This window comes from Dermacentor andersoni, chromosome 4 (assembly GCF_023375885.2).
Source record: "Dermacentor andersoni chromosome 4, qqDerAnde1_hic_scaffold, whole genome shotgun sequence".
Lineage (NCBI taxonomy): Eukaryota > Metazoa > Arthropoda > Arachnida > Ixodida > Ixodidae > Dermacentor > Dermacentor andersoni.
The window spans coordinates 71,197,475-71,222,695 of record NC_092817.1 but is presented as its reverse complement, the minus strand read 5'-3'; the positions used below and the strand labels follow the sequence as shown (position 1 = coordinate 71,222,695).

Genomic DNA, 25,221 nt, shown 5'->3' with positions numbered 1-25,221 from the left:
ACTCAATAAATTTATATGTTTCATTGCTTATTACGTTTATTAGATGACTAATAAGATTATATAGCTTTAATCATTGCTTATTTTTGCAGCATGCTTGTATGTGAAAGTCACTGCTATGAATGTTTATTACCTCTATTAAATGACTAAAAATAATATATTTAGTTAATAAATTGTTATGTTTTTAGCATGTTTGCTTGTTAAAGTCACTGCTACGCAAGTGCGGTGCTTAACCGAACACACAAAGAAAAAAATGCAATAAAATTTTTTGACAACAGCAGACACGTGATAGCAGTTGCGGTGTTCGTGTCTGGTTCTTCATTCTATGTTGTGGCTGGGTTCCGCGGTTTGCGGCTGCCTACCAGCAGAGGTCTTTTTTTGTTGTTGTTTACGCAGATTTAAAAGTGTTCGGCGAACACGCGCCACGCGCGGGTAGTTTGTATGCTACGCGAAGCGTCAGCTTTCAAGCCTGTGCCTGAGGGGGAGGCTGGTAGGCGTTGTGCGCGCTCGTTGTGTACTTACGTAAGATCGTCGTATCATCGCTTCCAGTTCGGCGTGCCTCTCGGGTGTCAAGAGAACGGAGTGAGTCTCTCGTTACGTAGATGACGATCATGAGCGTTCTTTCGGACGATGAAGACGCTGGCAGTGCTGTCGAGCTATCCCCCGAAGAAGAACTACTGCAAGCTGCGAGATTGGGCTCGTACACGGCTGTTGAGAACCTCCTCAACAACGCTGCCGCGAAAAAAGTAGCCCCCAATGTTGACTGCAAAGGCAGGTTTCAAGCCCTTTTGTATTTCTCGACTTTTCAACGTCTGACATCTTTCGTGTCTTGCCTGTCACTTTGTCTGCTATTACCTAGGTTCGTTACTAAACGTACTCCTCACCTGTCGATGATGAATTCACTGGTGCAGTTTGTCTGAACGGAGGCATTGGTCTGAATGCCAAAATTAATTTCGATTGCGTAATGGAAGGAATAACAAGTATTTTCAACTCTTTCAGCCCGGCAGTGGTCGTTCTTGTATGGGGAAGCTGAGCTTGTTTTCAATCCTTGCGTCGGTAGCCGCAATATCTCACACACGCCCTATTTTTTTCTTCTTATTTTGTTTCTTTTTTTTAATTCTACGTGCATACTTACGTTTTAAAATTTGTAATCGATATTGACCTGAACTTAAAATACTTCACAGGGCGTCACGTTCAACAGAATAGGTACGTCAATTTTGGGGAGTGTCTTAGCACCTGGATCTAAAGAAAGCCACTGATGCAGTTAAAGGTGGCACCCACAGTCTGATTATCACTTCATTCATCTAGGTACGCAGAAGGCTAACTTGGGCTGGACGCCACTGCACTTGGCCTGCTACTTTGGACATTTTGATGTGGCTGAACTTCTGCTTGAGGTCAGTATGGACGATTTGTGATTTATCTCAGTATTCAGGTCCTATAGTATTATTTATTTTTATTTATTTATTCCTCTAATAACACTGGAGAGGGGTTTTACATGAGGGGTGGGCAGCTTCAAAGAAAAATGGGTTCAATGGCAGTCCTGAACGCAGTTGCACTGGAGTGGTCCGCCGGTTCTTCAGGCAGATCATTACAGTCTCTCGCTGCACGTGGAAAAAACGAAGGAAGATGGGATGATGTGTGTGCATGCGGGGGGTATACTGACTTTGAATGATTGGTCCGCGATGAATGGCGGTGAGCTGACGATATGACGCTGTTACCAATCGCGACATGATACAACTTGTGATATAGAATGAGCCTGGACACTTGACGTCTCGTTTCTAGTCTAGGAAGATTCGCATTAGATTTTAGCTCCGTGACACTAGTATATGAAGAATAGTCATGGAAGATGAATCAGGCTGCGCGGTTTTGGACAGATTCAAGCATGTTAGAAAGATTAGTATGATGAGAGTCCCAAATTGAGCATGCGTATTCAAGTTTGGGCCTTACCACAGATTTGTAGGCAAGAGTTTTTACCGAAAGAGGGGTAAATTTCAGATGTCGCCGGAGAAAGCCTAAGGTGCGGTTAGCCTCATTAGTTATTTTAGCAATGTGAAAGGACCATGAAAGATCATGCGTTAAAATAAGCCCTAAGTATTTATAACAGGTCACAGATGGTATTACTGAATTACCTAAGAGATATGAGGGTGCTACATAAGAATGCCGATGATTGAAAGAGATTAATGAGGTTTTATTTACATTTAATGACATTAACCACGTCTTACACCATTTTTCAACTGTTTGTAAGTCACGCTGCAGGACAGGGATATCTGAGCTATTGTTAATGGGTCGGTAAATAACACAGTCGTCTGCAAATAGGCGTATGTTAGAAGATATGTCATTAGGAAGGTCATTAACGTAGATTAAGAAGAGAAGGGTGCCAAGAACAGGACCTTGAGGAACCCCGGAAAGCACAGGAGACAGAGGAGATGAACAGTTATTTGCAAAAACGAACTGTTGCTGGCCTGTCAGAAAACTGCGCAACCAATTATAAATTAGGGGATTGAGATTCTGGACTGAAAGTTTCAAGAAAGGACGGTTGTGGGGTACCTTATCAAAAACTTTCTCGAAGTCTAGAAACAATGAGTTTACGGGTACATTAAGGTCTAATTCGGAACTGATGTCATTTATAAAGAGTGCAAGTTGAGTATCGCAAGATAAATTCTTAAGAAATCCGTGCTGACTATGATGAAAAAAGTTGTTAGAAATGAGAAATCTCATGATGTAGGAAAAGATGACATGCTCAATCAGTTTGAAACAAACGCTGGTAATGGAAATTGGCCAGTAGTCAAGACATGATGTTGAAGAAGCTTTTTTGGGGTCTGGAATGATCTTACCTGTCTTCCAGTCCTGTGGCACCACTCCAGATGAGAGTGACTGCTGAAAAATGTGTGATAAGATGACACTAGTGACATCTTTTGTATTTTTAAGCACTTTCGCGTTAATTACGTCAATGCCAGCCGATGAAGTTAGCTTCAAAGATTCTATTAGACTGCAAATGCCATCAGGTTCAAACGTGATGGCTGGCATGAGAGGATATTGAGGGTTAGGAAAATAAGGAAGATTGCCTTCAGATTCTTTCGTAAAAACAGAACAGAATGTTGAATTAACTGTTGTTGCAAGTTCAGTATCAGGGATAGGGACGCCATTTTGGTCAAGCATTTTTATCGATTTCTTTGGGCATGGTTTGACAACCTTCCAGCATTGACAAGGGTTATTACGTAGCATATCAGGAAGCAAGGTTGAAAAGAATGATCGCTTAGTTTTGTTAGCTTGTGACTGAAAAGTTTTGTCAATGCAGCGGTACTTTTCCCATGCGCGTGGCATGTTAGATTGCTTGGCGATATGATAAAGCCTTTTCTTTTTATTGTTCAGGCGTTTTAATGCCTTATTAAACCAAGGGGATGAGGGCCGTTCAGTTACATTTATGGTAGGAATATGGGCTTTCGTTAGTTGCTGCATTTTGGATTTATACGTTGACCAGTTATTTTCAACGGAACGACAAGTGAACGTTTCAAGAAAGGAGTAACTGAACTGAGTTAACTTTTCATTGAACGCGACATAATCGCCTCTTTCGTACAGTGTTATGATCTTTATTTTGGGGGGATATGCTATATGAAATTGATAAGTAGCGTGAATTACAGCATTATCACTAAGCCTGGGCAAAAATGTTAGTTCAGAAAAGTTGTCAGGATGCGTGGCAAACAAGAGGTCGAGCAAGCTGGACGATTGATTTCTATGCCTTGTTCAGTTGAAGATGAGCTGAGATACGCCAAACGTATTTATTTATTTGTGTAATTATGCGTAGGCAAACATGTTATGTATTGCTTTCAACCGGCCCCTATGTTGTAACAAGATTTCATTGACGCTGAGCATGTTATGCAGTTTTTTTTTTCATGAAGTATTTAAATGTAGTAATAGAACTATGCATCACAATGACAGATGCATTGGTCTTTTGCCTTTTCACTGCGATTGTTTCAAGCGCTATTGTGTTAACCTCGCTGCTGCAAAAGATAGGGTGGAGGTAGCCCATGGTCTTACACTCGCGAACTGAAGGGCCTTGTGCGGTATGCAGTGTGACGAGTAGTGATATACATCCTTTCACTGCATATAGTGCTGCTATCTATATGTAGTAGTAGTAGAAGTAATCTTTTGTAAACCGTAGGTAGGAAAGATAATCACAGACATTTTAGATATCTCATTTTACAGTGGACACCTGAACTGTACTGTAACCATGCAAAAAGTGCAATGTAATAGAATGCGGAGAAGGGACAGAAATCTACAATAAATATGGTTGTAGAGAGAGGAATATAAGGTAAAAAAAAACAGCAAACATACATAACTACACCCAAAAACGTTAACAAATAGGTACACATTCTAAAATGAATTTAAAGCAAAAATATACAACCATATTGCTGAATTGATGCTAAGACACTGAGCCACCCAGTGTTCTGATCCACACCACAAGGTTCCGTAATACCTGTATCAACCTTCCAAATACATCTTAATTCATTAGTGTGTACTGAAGTCTTGTGTTATACAGACACATGCCAACCAGAATGTTAACCTGTGTAATGTTTGACAAAAGTTTTTGATTGACACAGTAGTAGTTCAAGCAGCGAAAATGGTACGTGGCAACATGTGGGAGCGTGCAATTTGTATTGCTCTTATTGAAGATGCCGTATTTGTTGGGTACTACGATACATGGTGATATGCAAAATCTGTATCACATAAGCATGATCATAACATCTTATCAGCCTTGTTGATGCATCCTTCGTAAAGGTATTCACTGTGGCCATACTGTGTATGTGTCTGTGTGTCGTCTTGAAGGCCAACTGCAATTAAATTTTGGTCTGCATAAAAGGCCACTTCAGATATTTTACATATAAAGGAGCCTCCTGGCAAAATTCAGTGTTTGAAATATCATTGGATGTGTCATTAAAGGCTTGCTAATGTACACCGTCTTTATAAAAAAACTGAAAAAAATACCGCCATTACCACTTGCTGGATGTGATGCATGACCTCTGGGATTCAGTGCCCTCTGTGGCTGCCCGCAGCATGCTGAAAAATCTCGAAGGCAGCGTGCCGGGACATCCATCATATCCGCTAACCACCAGGTGCACGTGTCGTTTGCTTAGACACTATTTAAAGGCTGCTAATAAAAAAAAAAGTGGACAACTGCCACCGCTGCGGTTTTGCCAAGATGCTTCAATAGTGTATACTACACACTTGTAGCCAACTTAACAAAAAGAAATTTCATTGTAGCTGGCCTTTAAACGGACACTCAAGAGAAATGCTAAATTATTTTTGACTGATTTAGTACTTTCTCAAACTCCTATTTTCGTTATTTAGCGGTAAGATATTGTTTACTCACAGAGGAAATGAAGTCCAAAGTTTTCTTACTGAATTCCACGTGAGCACTTCAATGCTGTTACATCAGTAGGATGTTGCAGATATCAAAGTATCTTTTTTTTTTTCATATTTTTGGCTCTATCAATGCAGTAGAAGTTCCCAAAGCATGCCAAGTCCAGTCTTTGAATCCTTCAGAATTCAATGTAGTCCATTTTTGTCGATAAAAGTTAGCTAGATCTCAGCAAACGCCATCAAAATACACTGTAATGATAAGCCGGTGCACGAAATTAAATTTGCATTTTTGCATCCTCTAGGACTTATCCAAGCCTCCTTTCACAGTAAGAGTGGCCTTTTAAAAATTATTGTAGGAACATAATTTACTAATGTAGCTAATTTTCGCAACAAATTCTTTTGCCACACGATCGTCCTTGTTGCTTTTCTGTTTCTTATTGTTTTCTTGACAATTTCGCATGGTCTTCTAAGTCACGATTTCATCCCCCATCTCGTGTTTACGTAAGTACATGCTTCTGAATAAATTTAGTTGGCAGCAGCGCTTGCATATGAGTCATCCTTGTTTAATCCTTTGTCCTATTTCTAACAAAAAGAACAATGGAGAGCCAGCCTACTCAATGAGTCATCTCATAAAATTGTGCACTTGCCCAAGCTTTCTCTCTGGATTGCTTGAGCGGTACGCCACACAGCAAAGAAAGTATAATGTGACACACACTGTGAAGCATAAACTGCTGAGTTTGTGGTACTGGGCTCTTGACTGTGTGGCCTCATGTGCCTGTGGGATAGTACCTTCTTTCTTACTCTGTTTTTAAAACAGACAGGTTTAGTTCTCTAAGCGGGAAATTTAGAAAGGCCCCGGATCAAGTGGAAAAAAGAAAAACTGATGGGAGCATTCAAGCCATCCTTTCAATGGCAGTACAGTCAAACCTTGACTTAACAAACACAGATATAACGATGTAGATTACAAAATTTTTTACCAATACCAGCATGTAACAATTATAAGCTTCCACGAATATTTGATATAAGGAAGGTATTCTTGTGTTTGGTGCGAATGTGTTGTAACGATGTTCAACTGTATAGATATGCTCAAGTGCCTTTGATATAGTTTATTGCCAGCAAGACCCATTTGCATTACATGTGAGGAATGCACGGATTTATCACAAAATTAACTATATCGTAATATGACTTTTTTTTTAAAACGCATAATAAGGTAGTATATACAAGACGTAGCAGGCAATGGAGCAACCTGCCATGGCAGGTCAGTGGCTATAGCCTTCTGCTGCCGAGCACTAGGTCGCGGGCTTGACTGCCGGTCACGGTGGCTGCACTTCAATGGGGGTGAAATGCAAAAATGCTTGCCTACTTATATACAGGTACATATTAACTCTTTCAGTGTCGCATTTTTTTTTTCTTGTATATTATAAAACGAGCACAGCAGTTAATTTTGATTATACACAAGGACAAAAATGACACGGATAATGGCAAATGCTCTCTTAATATGGTCCTTGCATACCCCTTGAGACTGAAACGCAAAAACATTCCGATATGTCAGTGACACTGCAAGGGTTAAAGAACCCTAGGTGTTCAAAATTAATCCAGAGCCTTCCACTGTGGCATCTGTCAAAGCCCCAGAGTTGCTGGTATGTTGAACCCTGTGAATCAGTCAGACCTAAGGAGTGTCACACAACTCTTCTATCATGTTAACCTTAAAGTGCCATAAAAGAGCAGATTCAGTACTTATATAAAATAGCTACTGTTCAGTCCATGACTTGTAGTAATATCAATTCAGTAAAATTTAAATTGAGTTCAAAGCATGCATGGCTGTTTGAGCATTGTAGAAAAGACAATTAATTGTTCTTTCAGTGGTGAAGGAAGCAGATGACCAATAATATTCCCCTCAAATGTGCCGCCCAAGAGGGTGGAACATTATATGGCTAGGAGGACCTCAAAGAATTGCTTTTTTATGGCCAGACAGACCTTTTTGGTATTACAGAGGTGTAATAAACCAATTTAGGTTAACATTATATATGTCATTAGCACACCTTTAAAACCTTGTTTAGACAGTGACTGTGTAGATACCATGTACAGTTTAACGTCACCTAACATGTGCAGCATTGGTGGGGACACTCCGAACTTGCAAGCAAGCTTTGCCTGAGATTAAAAAGATCAAGTTGAGACACCATTGCACCTCTGAAATTGTGCTCTGGAAAAGGGATTTTGGAATGGTTTGGCCACACGTGGCTAGATTCATAGGTTATACATATGGAACTGCGAAAAGGGTGGTCAGGCACTAACTCCTCGCAAATGTTGTTGGTCATCTCGGCGATAGTTAATTGATAATGAAGACAGAATCGCATTGAATTCAAAAGTAAGCCAAGGCTGAGCCCAGTAACTTTTGAAGGGCTTGCACAAAAAAAAGGGCCCCAGTATTCCAATGGACCGTAATATTCACGACTTCAGACTGGCGCATTATCATGGTATTGGACGCAAAGCTAGACCGAGGATGTGAAAGGACAAGCACTTGCACAAACTTCCAACCGACTTTTATTTCACAAATGTGTGTTTTTTTGCACCGTCGCTATGACGTACATGCTGAACTGTTTTAAGAAGCAAAATTTACAACAAAAAATATTTCGGGCAAGAAACCATTCAGGCATGCAACTTGAGAAAGGGAAGTATGATTTAGCTTTATTTTACTCAATTTTCTTTTCCACCAAAAAAAAATACTAATGGTGGTTTTAAAGAGTAACCTCGCTATCCTAAGCTGATTAGTTATCTTTCTTCAGTGTCACATTAAGGACGCCATCTTGACTGTGTCAATGTGTCTGGTGACTCGGTGTTACTGCTTTGTGCAGCATGGAGCCTATGTGGACGTCATCAACCGTGAAGGAGACACCCCCTTGCACAAGGCTGCTTACACAGGCAGAGAGGTGAGTGCGAGTGTAAGAATAAGATGTCTACGTTTAAAGGACCCCTCACCAGGCCACATAGAAAATTTTAGTTATACGCTGGAAGTTGTTACATGCCCTCTGGGGAATGTTCTGGGGAATATGGTCCGTTGTAACGAGCGTAGACTATATATAAGGCATACACCTTGTGATAGTCTTTATGCCGCAACCTGTGCACGTTTCAGTTGTCTGTTAGCACCAATTCCCATAAGAGGGATCAACTAATTTCTTTTTTTTTTCTTGAACAGTTGTTCTGCTGTTGGTGATATTTCTCTTCTTCCGTACGTTCTGCATCTTTTCTACATGGGGTGCGTGAGAGGTTGCATAGTCGTCAAGCCGTAAAAGAAAAAAAAAAAAAGTCATGCCACAGGCATCAGGTCGGGTCTATAAGGTTACTGCCATCTGAAATTTAGACCATCGATGTTAAAAGCTGGCACACATTGATGGCAAGGGCAAAAAACTACCAGGGAGCAAAGAATATTTTTTTTTTTTAGCCACTATACCTCAAAAAGCTAGAGAATGGCTCAGAAACACTTGAGTTTGCACCATGTACAATGCACCTGCTATCTTGGCACCTCACTTAAGTTGAATGAGCAGACCTAGTGCCAGCTTGGAGATAGTGGCCTGTAACGTAATAGTGTAAGCTGGTCGGCCTCTGATTTTAGGAGTTCTTTTAGCTAACTCATTCCTGCCCTGATAGGAAATGTCATGGTCACGTAGGCTGGGATCCCAACACAACCTGAAAATTGCAAAATCTAAAGCCTGGAAAGTTGGCAGAAACGTAAACATGCTGCTGGGATAGGTAGCGGCCTGCACACTTGGTATAGTTGGCTCATTTGTGTGTTGCCTATGAGGATATGATTACTTTTACAAGACCTCGTGCAACTCGTAAGACATATGCAAGGCTCAAGGCCCATAACTATCTTTAAAAAAGTACAAGATGTTGCCCAACGCGTCCGGTGCCAAGACGCAAAATCTCGCGAAAGTGATTAGTATTTCCCTGAAAGTGATCGTTCGAGGAAAGCTATTCGCAGCAATCACTTCGCCTACTGACGTTGATGAGTTGGCGTTCTATCTTCATTTGGAAAGACTGTAAAGGCACAGGATTGGTACGGGGTACCTTAATACGTATAAACTTTCATGCTGCCTTGCTTGTACTTCTATTTTGAAAGTCATTTTGCCTGATGGTGCCTCTCTTTTAGCCCCTGTGCTAAACGACCTAGGGCTTGCAAGACTTGCGACAAGGCATATGAAAATGCATAAGTTCACATGCCTTTGGTGACCAGCCAAGAGCCATAAGCTTCACACAAAAGCAGTATCAATCATGAGAGCAATAATTGAACTTGCATGCAGTTATAGACCGGCTGGCTATTACTCAGTGCATTCCATTTACACTGACAGCCTGGTTGGAACACATTGGCTTTCATGCCATTCACGCACCCAAGCATCCGATGGAGCGAACGCTAGCTAGATGCAACCGCAACCATCTTCATTAAGTGCAGTAAAGAGAGATACACTACCAACACATAACGTGTGACATATGAGAAGGGATACCATCTGATAAAAAGTAAATCCAAAAAGCACGGAAACGTGTGGGGAAACAAACGTCTATGGCCTGCGAGAGTTGATTCGCTCAAATAGCATGAATGAGTGCACTGTGTGCTGTTCAACGTGATTAAAAAAAAATTGGACAAGCACTAACAACTTCAAATGTTCGCCACCTCTAGCGTTGCACCATCTCAAAAGGTGGGACTGGCTTTCATATATAACACCAGAAGTAATGAAAGCCAAAGGTCACTGTTGTCGGTTGGCTGAGGAAAGTAAAAGTCCTCAAGCGCCCACATTTCAATCTGCCGAGTTCTCACAAAGATGGCAGTGAGTACTCATTTCCTCTTTTTGTTGTCTGCTATTTGGAGGACTTCAAGACAGCTGCCACACGAAAACTGTCCTGGCAAGTTCTGGCCGTCCACGGGTAACCATAACTGTCCAGCCCAAGAAATATGAACGTACGGCTGAAATGCGCCGCCCAGTAGGCGGAGCAGCCCGAGAAAAACAAACGTCTGGCTGTTCACTCAGGCAGCCCTCGGGTAGCCAGAAGTTGGGTAGCCAGAAGGGTAGCCAGATCAAAGGGATCCACTGCACCTTCACTGACACCGTGATTGAATTCTGCCCATGTAGACTCTAGTCCACTAATAAAGGGAACACCTAACTAGTATTCAAATCAATATAACTTAAATGTATCATCAATTTCATCACAAGAAGGTGCTTGGTGTGACAATTAGGTAGGCCTACACTGGTAAAGAAAAAAGTATTGCCGAGACCTCTGTGTCAGAGCTGAACTGTAATTTGTATCAAAATACTAATTTGGAGTTCTCTTTAACAGTGGATTGTACTGCACATATGCATGTCACATGCAGAGGGAGCACCTGTACATTATAATAGCGGAATTGACATGTTTTTCATGGAGAAATTTAGCTAGTGTTGAAACATCCATTGAATGAAGACTAGCTTGCTGATGTTTAAATCTAGTGTTTGTTTCAATCGGTGATGGAATGCTGTTTATTAATTTAACCATCCATTTGTGATACACAGTTTATTGCTTTAATCTTTGTTCACGCTGAAATCACCAAAATGTTTTCTTTTTCTTACATTTATTTATTTATTTATTGATTTATTTATTGAAAAGCCTCGTGCAGTAGGGTTCCTTGCCCTATTTACAGTTTGTTGGGTTCCTTTCCTTATCTACAGCTTATTGGAGCCTGCAATGTTGCACATGCTTCCTTTGCAGGGCCTGGTGATGCTGCTTCTGAAGCACAATGCAGACGTCTTCATCATAAATTGTGAGGGGCAATCTCCACGGCAAGTGGCTAAGGATGAAGATATCAAACGCATTTTGGCAGGTGAAGAAAATCACACTAGCGTGCGAAATCAGTTCAACTAATGATTTTTTTTTTTTTTTATGCATGGAGTGTTGGTGCTGTTCCTCAAGGTTTTCTTTTTCTTTGCAGCTGCAGAAACTGCTGACGCAAAAAAAAAGGCTGACAAACTTTTTGCTGCTTCAAAAGAAGGGAACATGAAAACCATACAATGTCTGGTATGTGTCAGCCTAATAGATTTTTTTTGCACCAAGCTAAGTTTATTATATAGTAAATTAACCCTTTCGCTCTTTAGTAGACTTGCCCACTATAGTGACTTAGTGTCTGCTGCTGATAACAACGCCGCGCTTTTGATTCCTGGCCATTGTCTCCACATTGTTTGAGGTGGAATGCGAAAATGCTTGTACGGTACTTATCATGTGTGCTTTAAAAGGGCACAGAAATTAATTTCACCTTTGAGTGTACATTGTAGATGACATCATGTTAGTCACTAATGCACGATTCTGCCAGGTTCACAGCTATTTAGTATTTATAAAGTGCAAAAAGAGGGGAAATGGTTGTTGACTCCATTTGTGCTGGAATGAACTGCTGAGAGCCGCTAATCAGAAACCTGTGTGTGAGTTGTTTGATACTGTCATATCTTTGTTGACTGTGCCAAAAGTCAGGGCAGTCACATTTCATTGCACTATCTTATAGAAATCATGCCTATGTCATATTTGTATCTATGAGGCTTTAAAGTGAAAGCAAGAATTAACCAAGTCACTGCAGTAGTCCTCAAAGTAGCATACTGCTCAGACCCTATATGAGACGGCTTGGCTGCTTTTTGTTCAGCCCTTTGTGTTGTAGTACTACTTTTGGATGCAACGTGGTGCCTTGACTGTGCATTGCGATTATTATTTTATATTTGATATGAAAACACATATACAATGAACTGGGAGGGAAATATGGGGCGAGAAGGCTGATAACTGGCACCGAGAGGGGCACAACGCCAGCTTCCTCTTTAAGAAGTTGTTTGCATTGGGAAAGTTATTCAAAACCATAGAGAGATGCACCCAGATGCCTGCGTTTTTACAATGAACTAGTTTTTGATTTCGTGCCTTCTTTAGCATGCAGAAGCAACACTCTGCTTCTGATGTCAGTGTTTTATGTGCACGGAGGAGAGGTTTTGCTCCGAAGCAATCAGCCGATCGCCTCGCATACTAACAGACTCTCAGGACTCATGCCGACTATACCTGTGGGGGGTTTTGCCGACCAGTGTCATGCGCATCCTTGGGACCAAAACTCACACGAGACCATGGGATCACCTGGTGCCCGGCACATGCCGGAGTGGACAGCAACAAAAGGGTGGACTGTCTGGCTCGAGATATGATAGACCGAGTCACGGATCACTCCGTCCTAACGGACACCCCACACCTGGCACGCCACAAGAAATACTGGAGATGCAAAGATTCGGCCGACGAACAAAGGCTCCTCCCCATCTCAAGCTCAACAGGGCGCAGGCAAGGGACTGGCGCTAACTACAGACGAACACTTTTCCTCACTTGCACAGGCTACACAAGACGTACCCGACTGGCACGAAGACAATTGTCCCTGGTGTGAAGACACACCGACACTCCAGCACATCACATACGAATGCCCAAGGTACCTAGCATACGCCATCTCGTCGCTAATTATGGACTCGCTCGCTAACTGGTCATAAGAGGCGCAACTCACTGAACTGGATTTGGGAAGCCATCTGGTGACCTTCGACTGGGCCCAGCGAGCCGCAGAACCCAGTGGGTCCCTGGAATAGGGACTCCACCCATATATATATATATACCACTCAGATATACACCACGCCTTAAGTTGGTCTTCCGATGCACAGCTGATCATCACGGTCTCCCACTGCTCTCTGGTCTTGTGTATTTTATTCTGTGTGGGTGTCCGAAGAAAAGCCCAAACCATAGGTTGTAGGCCCGCCCTATCTTGACAGAATCTACATCTATCCATGTAAAGGTCAGGGTAGTAGCGGTGGTGGGCCACCGGTTTCGGATATGTATCTGTTTGTAAGACGCGCCATGCCGTTGCTTGCTGTCTACTTAGCGAGGAGTGTGCCTGGGCGGAAATGGGCCCTTCCCAATTTATATTGTTTGGTGATCTTGTTAAAGCTGGTCATCCGGTCTCTCTCTGTTCCCAATATTAGCATATCACCTGCTTGGCTCGTCAGTTCTCGAGCCAGGTTGTGTGCTACTCCGTTTCCGGGAAGGGAGGAGTGTGCGGGTGCCCATATAATGTGAACATCTCGATCTTCACGAAAGTTGGTTAAAATTCTCGGCGCTTCTGGCGGGAGTCTTCCTTTGGCATAGTTCTTGACGGCTGTCTTGGATTCAATAAAGTTGTTCTTCTTCAAAGAAATAGCCATGTGTCGAGTGCCTTGCGTGCAGGTGTCTACTCGTTTACCTCCATTTTGAGTTATTTCTGCCAAATGAATATGTTGGGGTAAAATTTTGAGCCAAGCTGCATGAAGTAGTTGTCTGGCTCACACAATGGGGCTTCTAGATGTAGAAGGAAGCACTACCAAGAAGGTGTAGCTTCTGTATAAAAGGGCCTTACTGTTATTTTGGTTTCTCTCTCTCTCTCTCTTATGTCTCTGCATTCGCAACGTTCAATCAGCTTCGTGGGAGGCATCCGCCGAGCATCAACAGCGTTGATGGCTTTGGCAACACTGCTTTGCACTGTGCAGCATACAGTGACAACAAGGAAGTGGCTGTCTTCCTCCTGCAGTGTGGAATTGACTCAACCTTGCGCAATCACAGAGGTATGCATTTCTGTGTGTATGTGCATGTATACATTCAGGTGTTGGGTTGAGTTGATACAGGCATAGAGTCTCTTACAAAAATTATTAGAGGGAAATACCTGTTGCTAGTGTCTACAGAAGCCGCAAATATGGCTGTTCAGCCAGTATGGGAATGATGTGTAGTACATTGATTTGGGCGTTAACATTGTCCTTTTGGCTTGACACTTTTGTAGCTTTGCAAATTGACCATATGAAAAAAATATTACATTATAGATGCAACAGTTTGCACTAATTATTCATACATGTGGAGACTTGTTGCTTTCATGCATTTAGAAATACTGCATGTGATTTCTTGGAAGCTTTGAAAAATTAAACTAATGCTACAAGAATGTCTGAAGCCACAAACACAGATTATATACAAATCCATCTACTCTCTGTCATTCCCATTGTAGCTAAACAACCACAGGGCCAGAGTTTCCTATCTTAATTTTAGTTGGAACCCCTATGGATACACACAAATCGAATCGTGGCATTGTGTTAGTACTTGCACTGTCTGAGTGTAGCCTTTTGGAAATGAACTGACTCCTTATATGACATCACCAGCTCTCTGCAAGAGCAGTGTTCAATAGGAAGGCCAAAAGAGACACGGCCCAACCCACCTAAAAAATTTAAGATAGAAAATATCAGATGTGCTGACTAACATACGGTGTGTTAGTAGGGAATAACGGGTAACAATGCGAGAATTGCAGCATCTGCGAGGCAATTATGGACAGGTTCATTAGCATTCTCTTTTACAGAGCAGCTGGCATCTGATTTGGCACGGACAGATGAGATGAGACAGATACTTGATGTGGAACCGATCCGTCAGCTACGCAAGAATGTCAGCAGGCACGAAGGACCCTTACTTAGGGTATGTATGGGCATTACCTCGTGTCTCATATTTTACTTGACTTTGTATGTGCATGACAGTATACTGCAGAGCATAAAACTGCTCTTCCCTTATTCATGTAGGCTGACATTTTATTTCAATTTCTTTTTTTAGAACATATGTGATTGTTCTTTTTGCATTAAGACTCATAAATCCATGATAGTGCATGAACATCAATTCTACTTATGAATATGGTGCTCTGACAATTCTTTGTGGACTTTCATGAAAATTAAAAGAACTTGCACAAAAGGGCATGTCATTGGTGCTAGTTAGTACTATATGTAGTTGGACTAGTTTTCATTAAATGGAAAAAAACTGCACACAATTTGGACAAAGAAGGAAGCAAGACATAGCACTTCAATCTAAGTGCTGTGTTTGTCGTGCTTTATTATCCCATTGGTGGGCATGTTTTTAATTTAGTGATGATTGGTGAATAAAATAATAATTGGTTCTCTATAAATCAACAATGAAAATGTCGCTCACTTTGTTTCTTTAGAAGGATTTTAAAAAGGCAGAGCTATTGTTCAGTGTTGCATTCAGTACACAGGTCATCTTAGTTTCATACTAATAACAGCATGACAAACTGGCTTCATATGCCACAGATGATGCACAGTGGTGTCAGTACTAACTTGCAACGCTCAAACAAAGAAACTTGAAGGAAGCTATGTAACACATGTGATACAATGGAAAATCATCGCTTTAAATAATAAGCATACAACAGCGTGGATTAGAGATCTAACACTGGTGGAGATTATTGTGCAGTTGATGTGGGTTTGGGAAGGTCTTGTGTAGAGGACATAATAAATAAACAGTTTTTTAAAGTAACAGTGAGAGTATGGAGAATGTAGCGTGAAGGTTGCAAGAAGATTGATTGACTAGAGTGATAAAATTAGGAAGTCTGCAGGCATAGGATGGTTTTAACTCACGCTTAACAGGAGTAACTGGAGATAGCTGGGAGATGCCTTTGCTCTGTAGTGAACCTGAAATAGGCTGCTGATTATGACAGTGGTGCGGTTGTTGCAGAGGAAAAGGTTCCTAGGTTCTCGTCCTGTCTGGGCTGTTCTGGATCGAGGCGTGCTCTCCTTCTTTCGTTCACGGTGAGTTTTCATATGCTCAGTACGATGAGAACATGTAGGCAGCAAAAGTTGATCTAAATGAGCATTGTCCTTAAGTTCTTAAAAATTCTTACTATATCTTTTTAATGCATCCATGGAGTTTTCTTAGTTCTTTTTTTTTTACTTTTCTTTGTGGTTGCCAGATTTAATGAACTTTTGCAAAAATCTACAAGTGGTCTGGGGTCTATCGATTGGCACAACTGAGGTAGGTAATTTATAACTTCAAGTAGAAATAGGCATGACGAAGCAGGCCTCCCTCCCATGCTTCTGGTATGGGGCCTGCACTTTTTACTCCCCCTGTCACAGTAGGTGAGCCATACTAATTCTTTAAAGGAAATATGTGGTTACTTAGTTGCTGTCTTATTGTGTAACTCCCAGTATTTTTCCTTAAAAACTAAAAGAGAGAGATCAGTTTTTTTTTTCTTCCCTAAGGGTTAGTATGTAGTGTGGTCATGGATCAAAGATTAATCGCTTAAAAGCGGCGAAATCTGATCTGTAGGCGGTCATTTCGAATTCGCTTGGCGCAAGGGTGTTTGGTGCTTGAACTTCGCACCGTATACATCATCCATGTTCGCACTGACTGCTGGGTGCACTGTGGCTGCTTGGCTGAACCAGCGAGATTTATTCGAGGGAGGTGGTCATGGAAAAAAATATATAATTTAGGCTGTATGCCTTGTACTCAATGAAGACATTGAATAGCCAACTGTGCTCTGAGGAAGGCAGTTTTTCTCGCAATACATGGAAGTATTAGATCATATTCTCTCGGCACATGACAGCAAGACAAATGCAAACTGCAAAATAACATACATGAGTACGCAAACTTGGCAGTAGGCAGTAGGATAAACAGACACGCATGATCCATTCGAAGTGATTAAAGCAATGGAAACTGCAGCATGGGTGAGCAGGGTTTGTCCATGGTTATTATTTCTACAAATTGGTAGGATGAACACAGGTCAGGCTTGGGGGTTAAAGAGTCAAAAGCAAAGAACGGAAGAGCATATGTTATGGTCATCATGACTCTTTCACTTGTCGATGGACGGCTGAACTGTCCCGCAGGTGGTTTAGTGTGCACTGCCAACTTTTATTCAAGAATGCAACAGTGTTTGCTCTAAAACATTCAGGGCAGCTGAAATATCATGCACCAGCTTTGTTTGATTGGCACAGAAGAAGCAGTGTGAAGTTATATTTAGTTTTAGTTTTTTAGTTTGACCATTTAGTTGCTCTGTACAGGCCCTGAAAAGTGCACACATAACCCACTTTACATTGGTCCTCTGTACTAGGGGCCACAGGACTTACCACCTAGGTCCCTCTCTTGACTAAAGTGTTGAGGAAAGGATTTTACGTACTATTCATTCTCTCACTCACCTTTTCTTTCTTTGGCATGCTGGCATTGAAAATAGTAATTTGTCCAAGATTTTATTTTACTGACATCAGTAAAGTACAAAAGGGCAGGGTTGTAACAGGGGCGTCATACTACACTTGTTACAGGCTCACATGCTAATTAGCTATTAGTGTGTGTGTAACAAGTGAAGTACGAGGGCGAATCAGGTCTTTGCCCCTATTTATTTTAGCCAAATTACGGCTGTAAATGCGAAGTCAACGTATCCATTCCCATTGGTGGATCTTTCTTGGACTAGCTTGAGCTTATCTGCCGGTAGCTCCGCAGCACAGCGCTGCTGTTAGTTGCTGAAGATGGCGGTTGTGCTTCCCTCAACCACGGCGTGCAAGCAACGAAGTGTGATTCGTTTTCTATGGAGCAAGGGACAAACGCCCATCGATATCCACATGGAAATGCAGCCCAGATATGGGGAAAGGTGTCCCGAGTTCGCAAAAGGCCATGAAGACTTGCATGACAACGAGCATTCAGGGAGGCCGCGTGAATCACGGACTGATGACAACATGGCACAGGGGCATCTCAAATTTAGTGCTGCGATGGGACAAATGTCTGAACTGGTGTGGGGACTGTGTGAAAAAATAGTGTAAGGTACGTAGAATAGTAAGTGTGTTTGTAATTCACTGTATGTACCTTATTTTGGCTAGTAAAAGATAGGGGGCAAAGGCTTCCTGATTCACCCTTATGAGGTGACATTTCTGTACCGTAATTGTTGTTTGTATATTATGTGCATTGATTATTTGTGTTTTCCTTTGTATTGTCACACCCGACACATCCAGTCTGAAAGCGTAGCATTCCCTTCTTTTCTTTTCATTATAATCTACTCGCCCTGGCTGTCAGGCAGTGTTACACAGCCTAAATCTCGTACCTTTAGAGCGTAGCTCTTAAGCATCTGTTGCTGTGTTGAGCGTCGGCATACCTTGGCGGTGTAACGGAGCAAATGAGCACAACGGAAGATGTTGAAAGAAGGAACATGGAGCGTGATTGTGGATGAAGTACGGTGATAGCAAACAGATTGCGAGGAGGAAAGCAGAGGAGCTGGGTGCAGTGGAAACAGGAGGAGGAAACCGGAGGAAGCCACCTTGAAGCACTACCACATGGCGCTCACGTCCGTGGCAGCGGAGGCACTGGTCGTGCAGGGGAAGGAAAAGAAAAAGAACCAGAAAGCTCACCTTCAGGCAGAGCATTCACCGCAAACGTTTCCTGGTAAAGATTACGGCTGCATAAGCTGCAGTTGCCGGTAAGTGGCAACTGTGTGGCCGGTCTATATGTAGTGCCACAAGTCGGGGCTCTGCTAGTCGGTGCAGTGATAGGTGTGATGCCTCAGTATACGTTGTGAAATGAAAACATATACAGCTGCGCTCAAATTTCGTATTAGGGAATATTGCAATCATCGGTGATTTTTTTTTTTTTTTCGTTTAACAGTGGTGATGCTGCATCTGGGATGCGTCGAAAACGCTTCTACTATTTGGATGCTGCTCAAGTCGAGGTATGAACTTGTTTGCATCCCCTCATTCTAGCTAGGTACTTATTATTGCTTTTGGGGGGCTTCACTTTTTCCTGAAAACAGGGCCATTGAAAATTTGGGAAATTTAGCATCTCTCCTGCTGAGCACAAAGTTGCAGTTTCAATTTTATGCTGTAGTGACCGCATTTAATAGCAGTGAAATGCGGAAACGCCAATGAGCGTGCCACTGTCCTACAGCTGTAGAGCTGGAAGCAAATTCCTTTCATGTCCAAGTGTTCTCCATCATTAGGGAGTGCTAGCATCAGAACACTCATGCCATCCTTTGTCTGGGCTGTGTAACTACAACACTGATTGCTGCCATCACGTGTGTGTCATGGGGAAAATCTGGACGTCGGGAAATAAGACAGCCGCATTGGAAAGATAAGTGCTATGGCATGGGAGAGAGTCTAGCATTGCCAGAGTACTCGAGAAGAGCCACTCACAAAAGAGCCATAGGATGTCAAAATTATTCTGGAGCCCCCTCCACCACGTCATCTCTCATAGCAAAAGTTTTGCATTGGAATGTTAAACACTACCGGTCAATCATTTCATTGACATAATAGTATCCAGCCCAAAATTATCTGTTTGTGTCAAATTTAATAAATGCTTATGACTTGCACAGCCAAACGAGTTACGCTGCCCTAAATAGAACAAGAAGAACTTCTGAGATTCTTTACTTGTGAGCCTTCCACGACAATTTCCTTCACCTTGGGGCTCTCATTAGACATCAACAGCCTTCAATTAACACCTGATATTTGTCTAATTTCATATGGTGACTACATTGTTAATGTGCTAGGGTTAACCTTTCAGTGCAATAGCTAAGTTTACTCTGCCCATTTAATCTCCATCTTGTAGATTTTCATTTTGTAGTCAGTATGCTTCGGCATGCACAGTCATTTCTCCAAAGGTGGTTTGATTGCCGTTTTTCGTGCTTTTATCATAGCTCGTTTATTTAAATATGTATCTACAGGTAATCTACAGGCTCCGCCTCCAATACCAGGAAAGAAACAATACAATTTCTATCATGAAAATAGCATGTTACTTTTCATTAAAACTTGAACTTATTTGCAACCATTGCATGGATATTAGTTTTAAGATGGTTAATGGTTTTCATTTCGTAGGCTTTAGGCTTTTCTTCCTTTATCTCATTTTGCAGTGTGATCCTGTCGATGAGGCAGCCTTTGCAGTACTCTTTCCTGAGGATCCTCCTGAAAGATTGGCAGTTCCTCCAGATGAAAATGACAAGGTGGACCGCATGGTAACCATCATTTTGTTGGCTCTTCACATAGCACACGTAGTAACGTATACATGAAGGGATGCTAAAGACCAACATGGAATCTGTTTAGATCAGTAAAATATTTTTTCATTTTCATTTTGTGACAAAGGGGTGATCGGTTACTAGAGTGAATGACGCTCAAACTTTCCATGTTCTGCATTTAGCTTTGAAACTTCAGCACTGATGCATGGCTGTGACGTCGAGGATATCGAAGTTTTTCTTGCATTTTGGTCGTTTTTGATTTAGGAAAAGTCCTCAAAACATTCTCACTTGAGCCTTGGCATATTTAGGATGACATGTGCTCTTTCTTTGCAGATAAGCAATAGACACTTTTGATAATCCGCACGTGCACTTTTATGCACTGCACGTTTGCCCAACTAATGGCGGCTCCAGTCATTGTTCATGTGAAGACTAATGTGCTAGCCGTGTGTGATGTGACTTGACCCCCTGGTGCATTTCATCACAAGAGCCACAGCTACAATTTTTATGTTGTAATACAAGCAAGCTGGGCTTGTGCGTGCTGTTTGCGAAGATGACTATGCCGCCATTATACTCCATCTCGCAAGCTGGTTGCAGCCCTTGGAACCTGCATGAATTCTTAGCCAATGGGATGGCTGAATGCCCCTCGAGGTGTGCTCATCCACACCACGTCACTTGCTCAGCACCTGCTTGCCATCTGGTTACATGCTCCACCGTTTGTGGATTAGCGTAAAAAATGTTTTGACGCCGTAACCATAAGCTGCGTTTACATGCATGCGACAGCAGGGCTTCGCTTTACCTGTATGCTTTCCCGGCTGTTACCTTGCAGACTCCTTAATAAGTAGTGCGGGCAAATGCCCTTACATATGTTTACCTGCGCCAAAGCGTCTGCTCAGCATCTACTTTGCAGTTGCTCACTAGTGTCATCATGTACCATGCTAGAGCGGTGTAGTAAATTAATGATGCAGTGATCAATTAGGCTTTTATTGCATTCCACATCATCAGCGCATCACCAGTGCTAATGCTGTAGTGCTATCTACTAATTGGAAATCGGACCAGTTTTACGCCCTGATGCTGTGTCTGTAGTCCTAGCTGCGTGAAAACAAACGGCCGATCTCAACAATTACGACAAAACATGCCTAAGGATTTGACCTCGTCTTGAGATGAGACTCAGCGATGACAGATTTTGCCACTTGTTTCTTGCTGACAGGGCAGAGAGCCAGTAACAAGCAAGAACGTTTTGTTTTGTGCTTTTTTTTTGCAATAAAATAGTTTTGTGACGTCATATCTAATCGATTACTAAATCAATCAGTCACACATTAAAGTGCATTTATACTACTACGTTTTATCTAATAGTTTTTATGTACTACCAAATTGATGCTATTAATTTGCCATATTCTGTTCAGTGCACCTTGTGTTTGGTGCTCTTGATACCAGACTTGTATACAACAAATTACACATAATTAATTACTTGTAATCAGTTACATCTCTTTGTAATATTGTAATTTAATGATTACTTGTTTGCTCGGTAATGCTTGCTGTAATTCATTTACCTTTTTCAGTAATTAATTGCCCGTAACCCGTAACCAGTTCTATCTCTGACAAAACAAGCTATAACAGGCGACGCAGCTTTGAGCGCTTAAATGTTTGAAGGGATGAAAATGAATACATGGTTTACCTGTTTCCGACGATCACTGTCCTGCAGCTGCACCTTGATAACCTGAACATGCCAGGCTTGCAGACCTGCACACTTCTCTTGGAAATGGAACCTCTGAGCTTTTCTCTTATGATGAATTCCCCTCTCTCTCTATCCTGGAAGGGCTTCATTGGCAGCAATAGCTGCTGCTCAATTCTCCTTAGCTTAGTGCAGTCAAGGATTTCTCTGATATAGACGGAAGTTTTTGGCCATAAAACTCTTATCTTTCTGTCTAAAATGTCACTCATACATCTATTCTTGCAATTGTAACATGCGAACAGTATCTTTAGGGCTGAATAATTAGCAGCTTCATTTTAAGCTAATTACAGGTTTGGCCACCTTTTCAAGAAATGTGAACGTTTGCTGGCATCCATTACAATTGATATGTCTAAATGGCTAACGAGTGAAGGATGCCAGGAGCAGGTTCACGAAATATTAGTCAACAAGCTGGAACGTCGCTTCCATGGCTCAATAGCCACGGCCACTTCAAATGTTTATGTCAGGAAATAGCCCATGGACAACTTTGCAGTTTTTCACTTGCCCTATCAGGAGCAGCTTCCCCTAGGCCCAGCTACAATGAAGTGCTGTGCTTTGTAGAGGACCCAGACTCCGGCATCGCGGCATTAAGTAACTACAATCTTGTGAGCAAGGCGTTTATATGTTACTACACAGCCTTTCTCTTCGAGAAAGTCTTCTCTCGAGCAAGTTTTCAGTGGAACTGCAGATGTCTTCAAAAGAAAACGAAGGAAGATTAACGAAGATAACTTTGAAAAGCAATTCTTAGTGAAAATAAACAACTTCTGAAGGGCTGCAGAGGACGCTTTGAAAGATCCAGGCCAGCTCGTTACTGTATTTATGCAATGTAAATAAAAATAGGGAGGCAAGTAATGTTAAAGTAATGGGTTACTTTTTCATAATTACTAAATTACTCTCATAGCAGACTAATTGGTAACTGTAATCACTGACATATTTGAAAGTAGTAATTGTAATTCTGATCAGTTACTTCTTTTCTGTAACCTACACGAGTCTGCTTGATACCCAATTTGCCGTTTTGACACAGTGACATCATTATACATGGATTGCATGGACATTGATGTTAGTCACTTGCTTTAGGTGTGAAGTTGTGAAAGGTCAGGAAGTTCAGCCTTCATTTCCTCTGTTAGTGAGTCATTGCACTCACCAAATAACCACTCTGGTCTATCATATGTCATGAGTGCTGCTGAGCAAAGGTCGCAGGTTGTAAAGGAAGCTTCAGTAACCACAGTAGCAACAGGGTCATTGTGCGAAGGCAGCCATGTAAATCTAGGTAAATTATAAAGGCACACTGAAAAGAAATGCCAAATTAGCTGGATTGGTATGTTAGGCTGCTGGAGGGCCACAAACAGATCTGTCTCACCTTGAGCAGAAGATTGGTATATGAGAGGGGATGCAACAATGAAAGCCACCTAAAAAAGAACTGTACCAGTTTCCCTTGATTCCATTGCTGTCTATTCATTCTTTTTGCAATAAAGAGGTCTCAAACTAAAGGTGTTAATAGCCTGACTGAGGTCCCTGCCCCGCATTAAGTTTGGCATAAGTATTATAATAAATCTTGTAATGCAAGTTACATAGGTTAGAAGGCTTTTGAGGACAATGGCCAATGGTAGTTAACTGGTCATATATAACCAGATTGCAATGGAAAGTAAATGAAGGTTCACCCTGGTACTTTTCATTGGCTCTCCCTGCCCTAAAATGACCCATATACATGAAAGTATTGTAAAATTTGTGAAGTCACAGTGGTACTGCTTGTGACACTGCTTAGGCACAAAGTTAGGAAACTCAGGCTTTCTACCTTTCTGTTAGTAGGCTATCATTTTAGTAATTAATGCCATTTCAGTCTGATTTAGTTTCTTTCTTTAATACTCTTTTATTAAACAAAAGGAGAACAGAATTAATTTGGAGCCCTCCATAGGGGCATCTCCCATGAAGCATCTAGCATTGCTTTGCCATGTCTTCTCTGACAGAGCTCCTAAAGGTAGCATTTATTACTCTATCCTGATTTAGAGCTTGCCTTCAGTGTCCTGATGGCAGTTCATGCTGGCGCTTTGTCTATGTTCCCTGCAGAAGTGGGTGGCCAAGCTCAAGGAACACATTGAGTTCAGCCGGCACTACACACATCAGGGCATGCGAGCCTCGGATAGCGAGGAGGATGAACTAGTGCCCCTGGGCTCTATCGAAGACGTTCTGGCGGTAAGTTTGGTGGCACAAAAGACCACCTTTCTGTAAAGAATAGAAAAGATGGTACTTTTATTTACAAATAGCCACTACCTTGCCTAGTATGGCATTGTAAGGCTGGATACAGTGGGATGGCCAGAAATTTATTTTAGGGGTGTTCTCTGACAGCCACTACCGCCCCCCCCCCCCATCCCTCCTTTCTCTCTCTTTATATGAGAAAGACCCAGAAAGAGAGGTTGCACACCACACAAAGACACAAACTCCTAGCACTCCCCAAAAAAGCATGCTTTATCAACGAGGATGCACATTTTTTCATTGCCAAAACAACTTTGTTTAATTTCTGACAAAAGCTTTTCATTGTTCTGGTGTGGAGCCACTTCTCATAAAGTTATGCTATCATCTTTGTGATATTTAAAAAAATATTATATTTAAAAAAAAAAGGCCATAACATTTCGTTTACAACTTGATGCATTTATATAACATATGTTGATGAGCTAGTTGGTATGCGACATGGAAAAACAAACAGCACTTAAAACGGGACCAGACAAAAACAAAACAGCGCATAATCTTGTGTCTTCTTGTTTAGTTCCGTTTTTAGTGCTTTTCGTTTTTCCAAGCATTTATACAAGCAGCAGTGCTTACAAACCCATAATGAACAATGCAACCCATAGTGGCCCACCATTTGCAGATATATTCTACGCATATGCAAGAGATGTATTTTGCAACCACAATATGCTCGTACACAGACTCTCAGAAAAATATATTGTTACCATTGAACAGCTTCGCCTTCACTACGCCAAACCCCACTACTCAATCTTCTAGGTTTCAGTGATAGGAAAGGCTGTTAAATGGCAACAGTATACTCCCTCTTGGCAGCTAGGTAACCACGAGAACAAGAAATGTTCACAGAAATGGAAAGAAAGGCAAAGAGCAAAAGGAGAGCTGTTGCAGCCCAAGTAACAGTGGAGATAAGCTTTGTTTTCCAACCAGATCTGCTAGTGAGGGAGTGGTTCAACTACACATGTAAGAAGGTGCATACTGTTTTGCAAGTCTCATATTACTCACTCTCCCTGCATTGTGCCTGTGCCATATTCTTTTACATTTTAAATTCGGGAAGGAAGCTTTGCACCAGCACATCAATAGGATCATATGATGC

At 41.8% G+C, this 25,221-nt stretch overlaps 1 protein-coding gene across 1 annotated transcript in view; it reads left to right on the top strand.

Annotated features, from left to right (window-relative positions):
• The first annotated feature begins 297 nt into the window (after positions 1–297).
• The window catches only part of LOC126536290 (oxysterol-binding protein-related protein 1-like), a 132,757-nt gene continuing 107,833 nt past the window's right edge, over positions 298–25,221 (top strand). Inside the window, exons 1-11 of the mRNA XM_050183192.3 lie at positions 298–768; positions 1,306–1,391; positions 8,214–8,288; positions 11,095–11,206; positions 11,315–11,400; positions 13,835–13,979; positions 14,756–14,868; positions 15,910–15,983; positions 18,820–18,883; positions 20,057–20,158; positions 23,955–24,080. Coding sequence (XP_050039149.2) covers positions 600–768; positions 1,306–1,391; positions 8,214–8,288; positions 11,095–11,206; positions 11,315–11,400; positions 13,835–13,979; positions 14,756–14,868; positions 15,910–15,983; positions 18,820–18,883; positions 20,057–20,158; positions 23,955–24,080 — 1,152 coding nt within the window. The 5' untranslated portion in view covers positions 298–599. The remainder of the gene's footprint in view (positions 769–1,305; positions 1,392–8,213; positions 8,289–11,094; positions 11,207–11,314; positions 11,401–13,834; positions 13,980–14,755; positions 14,869–15,909; positions 15,984–18,819; positions 18,884–20,056; positions 20,159–23,954; positions 24,081–25,221) is intronic.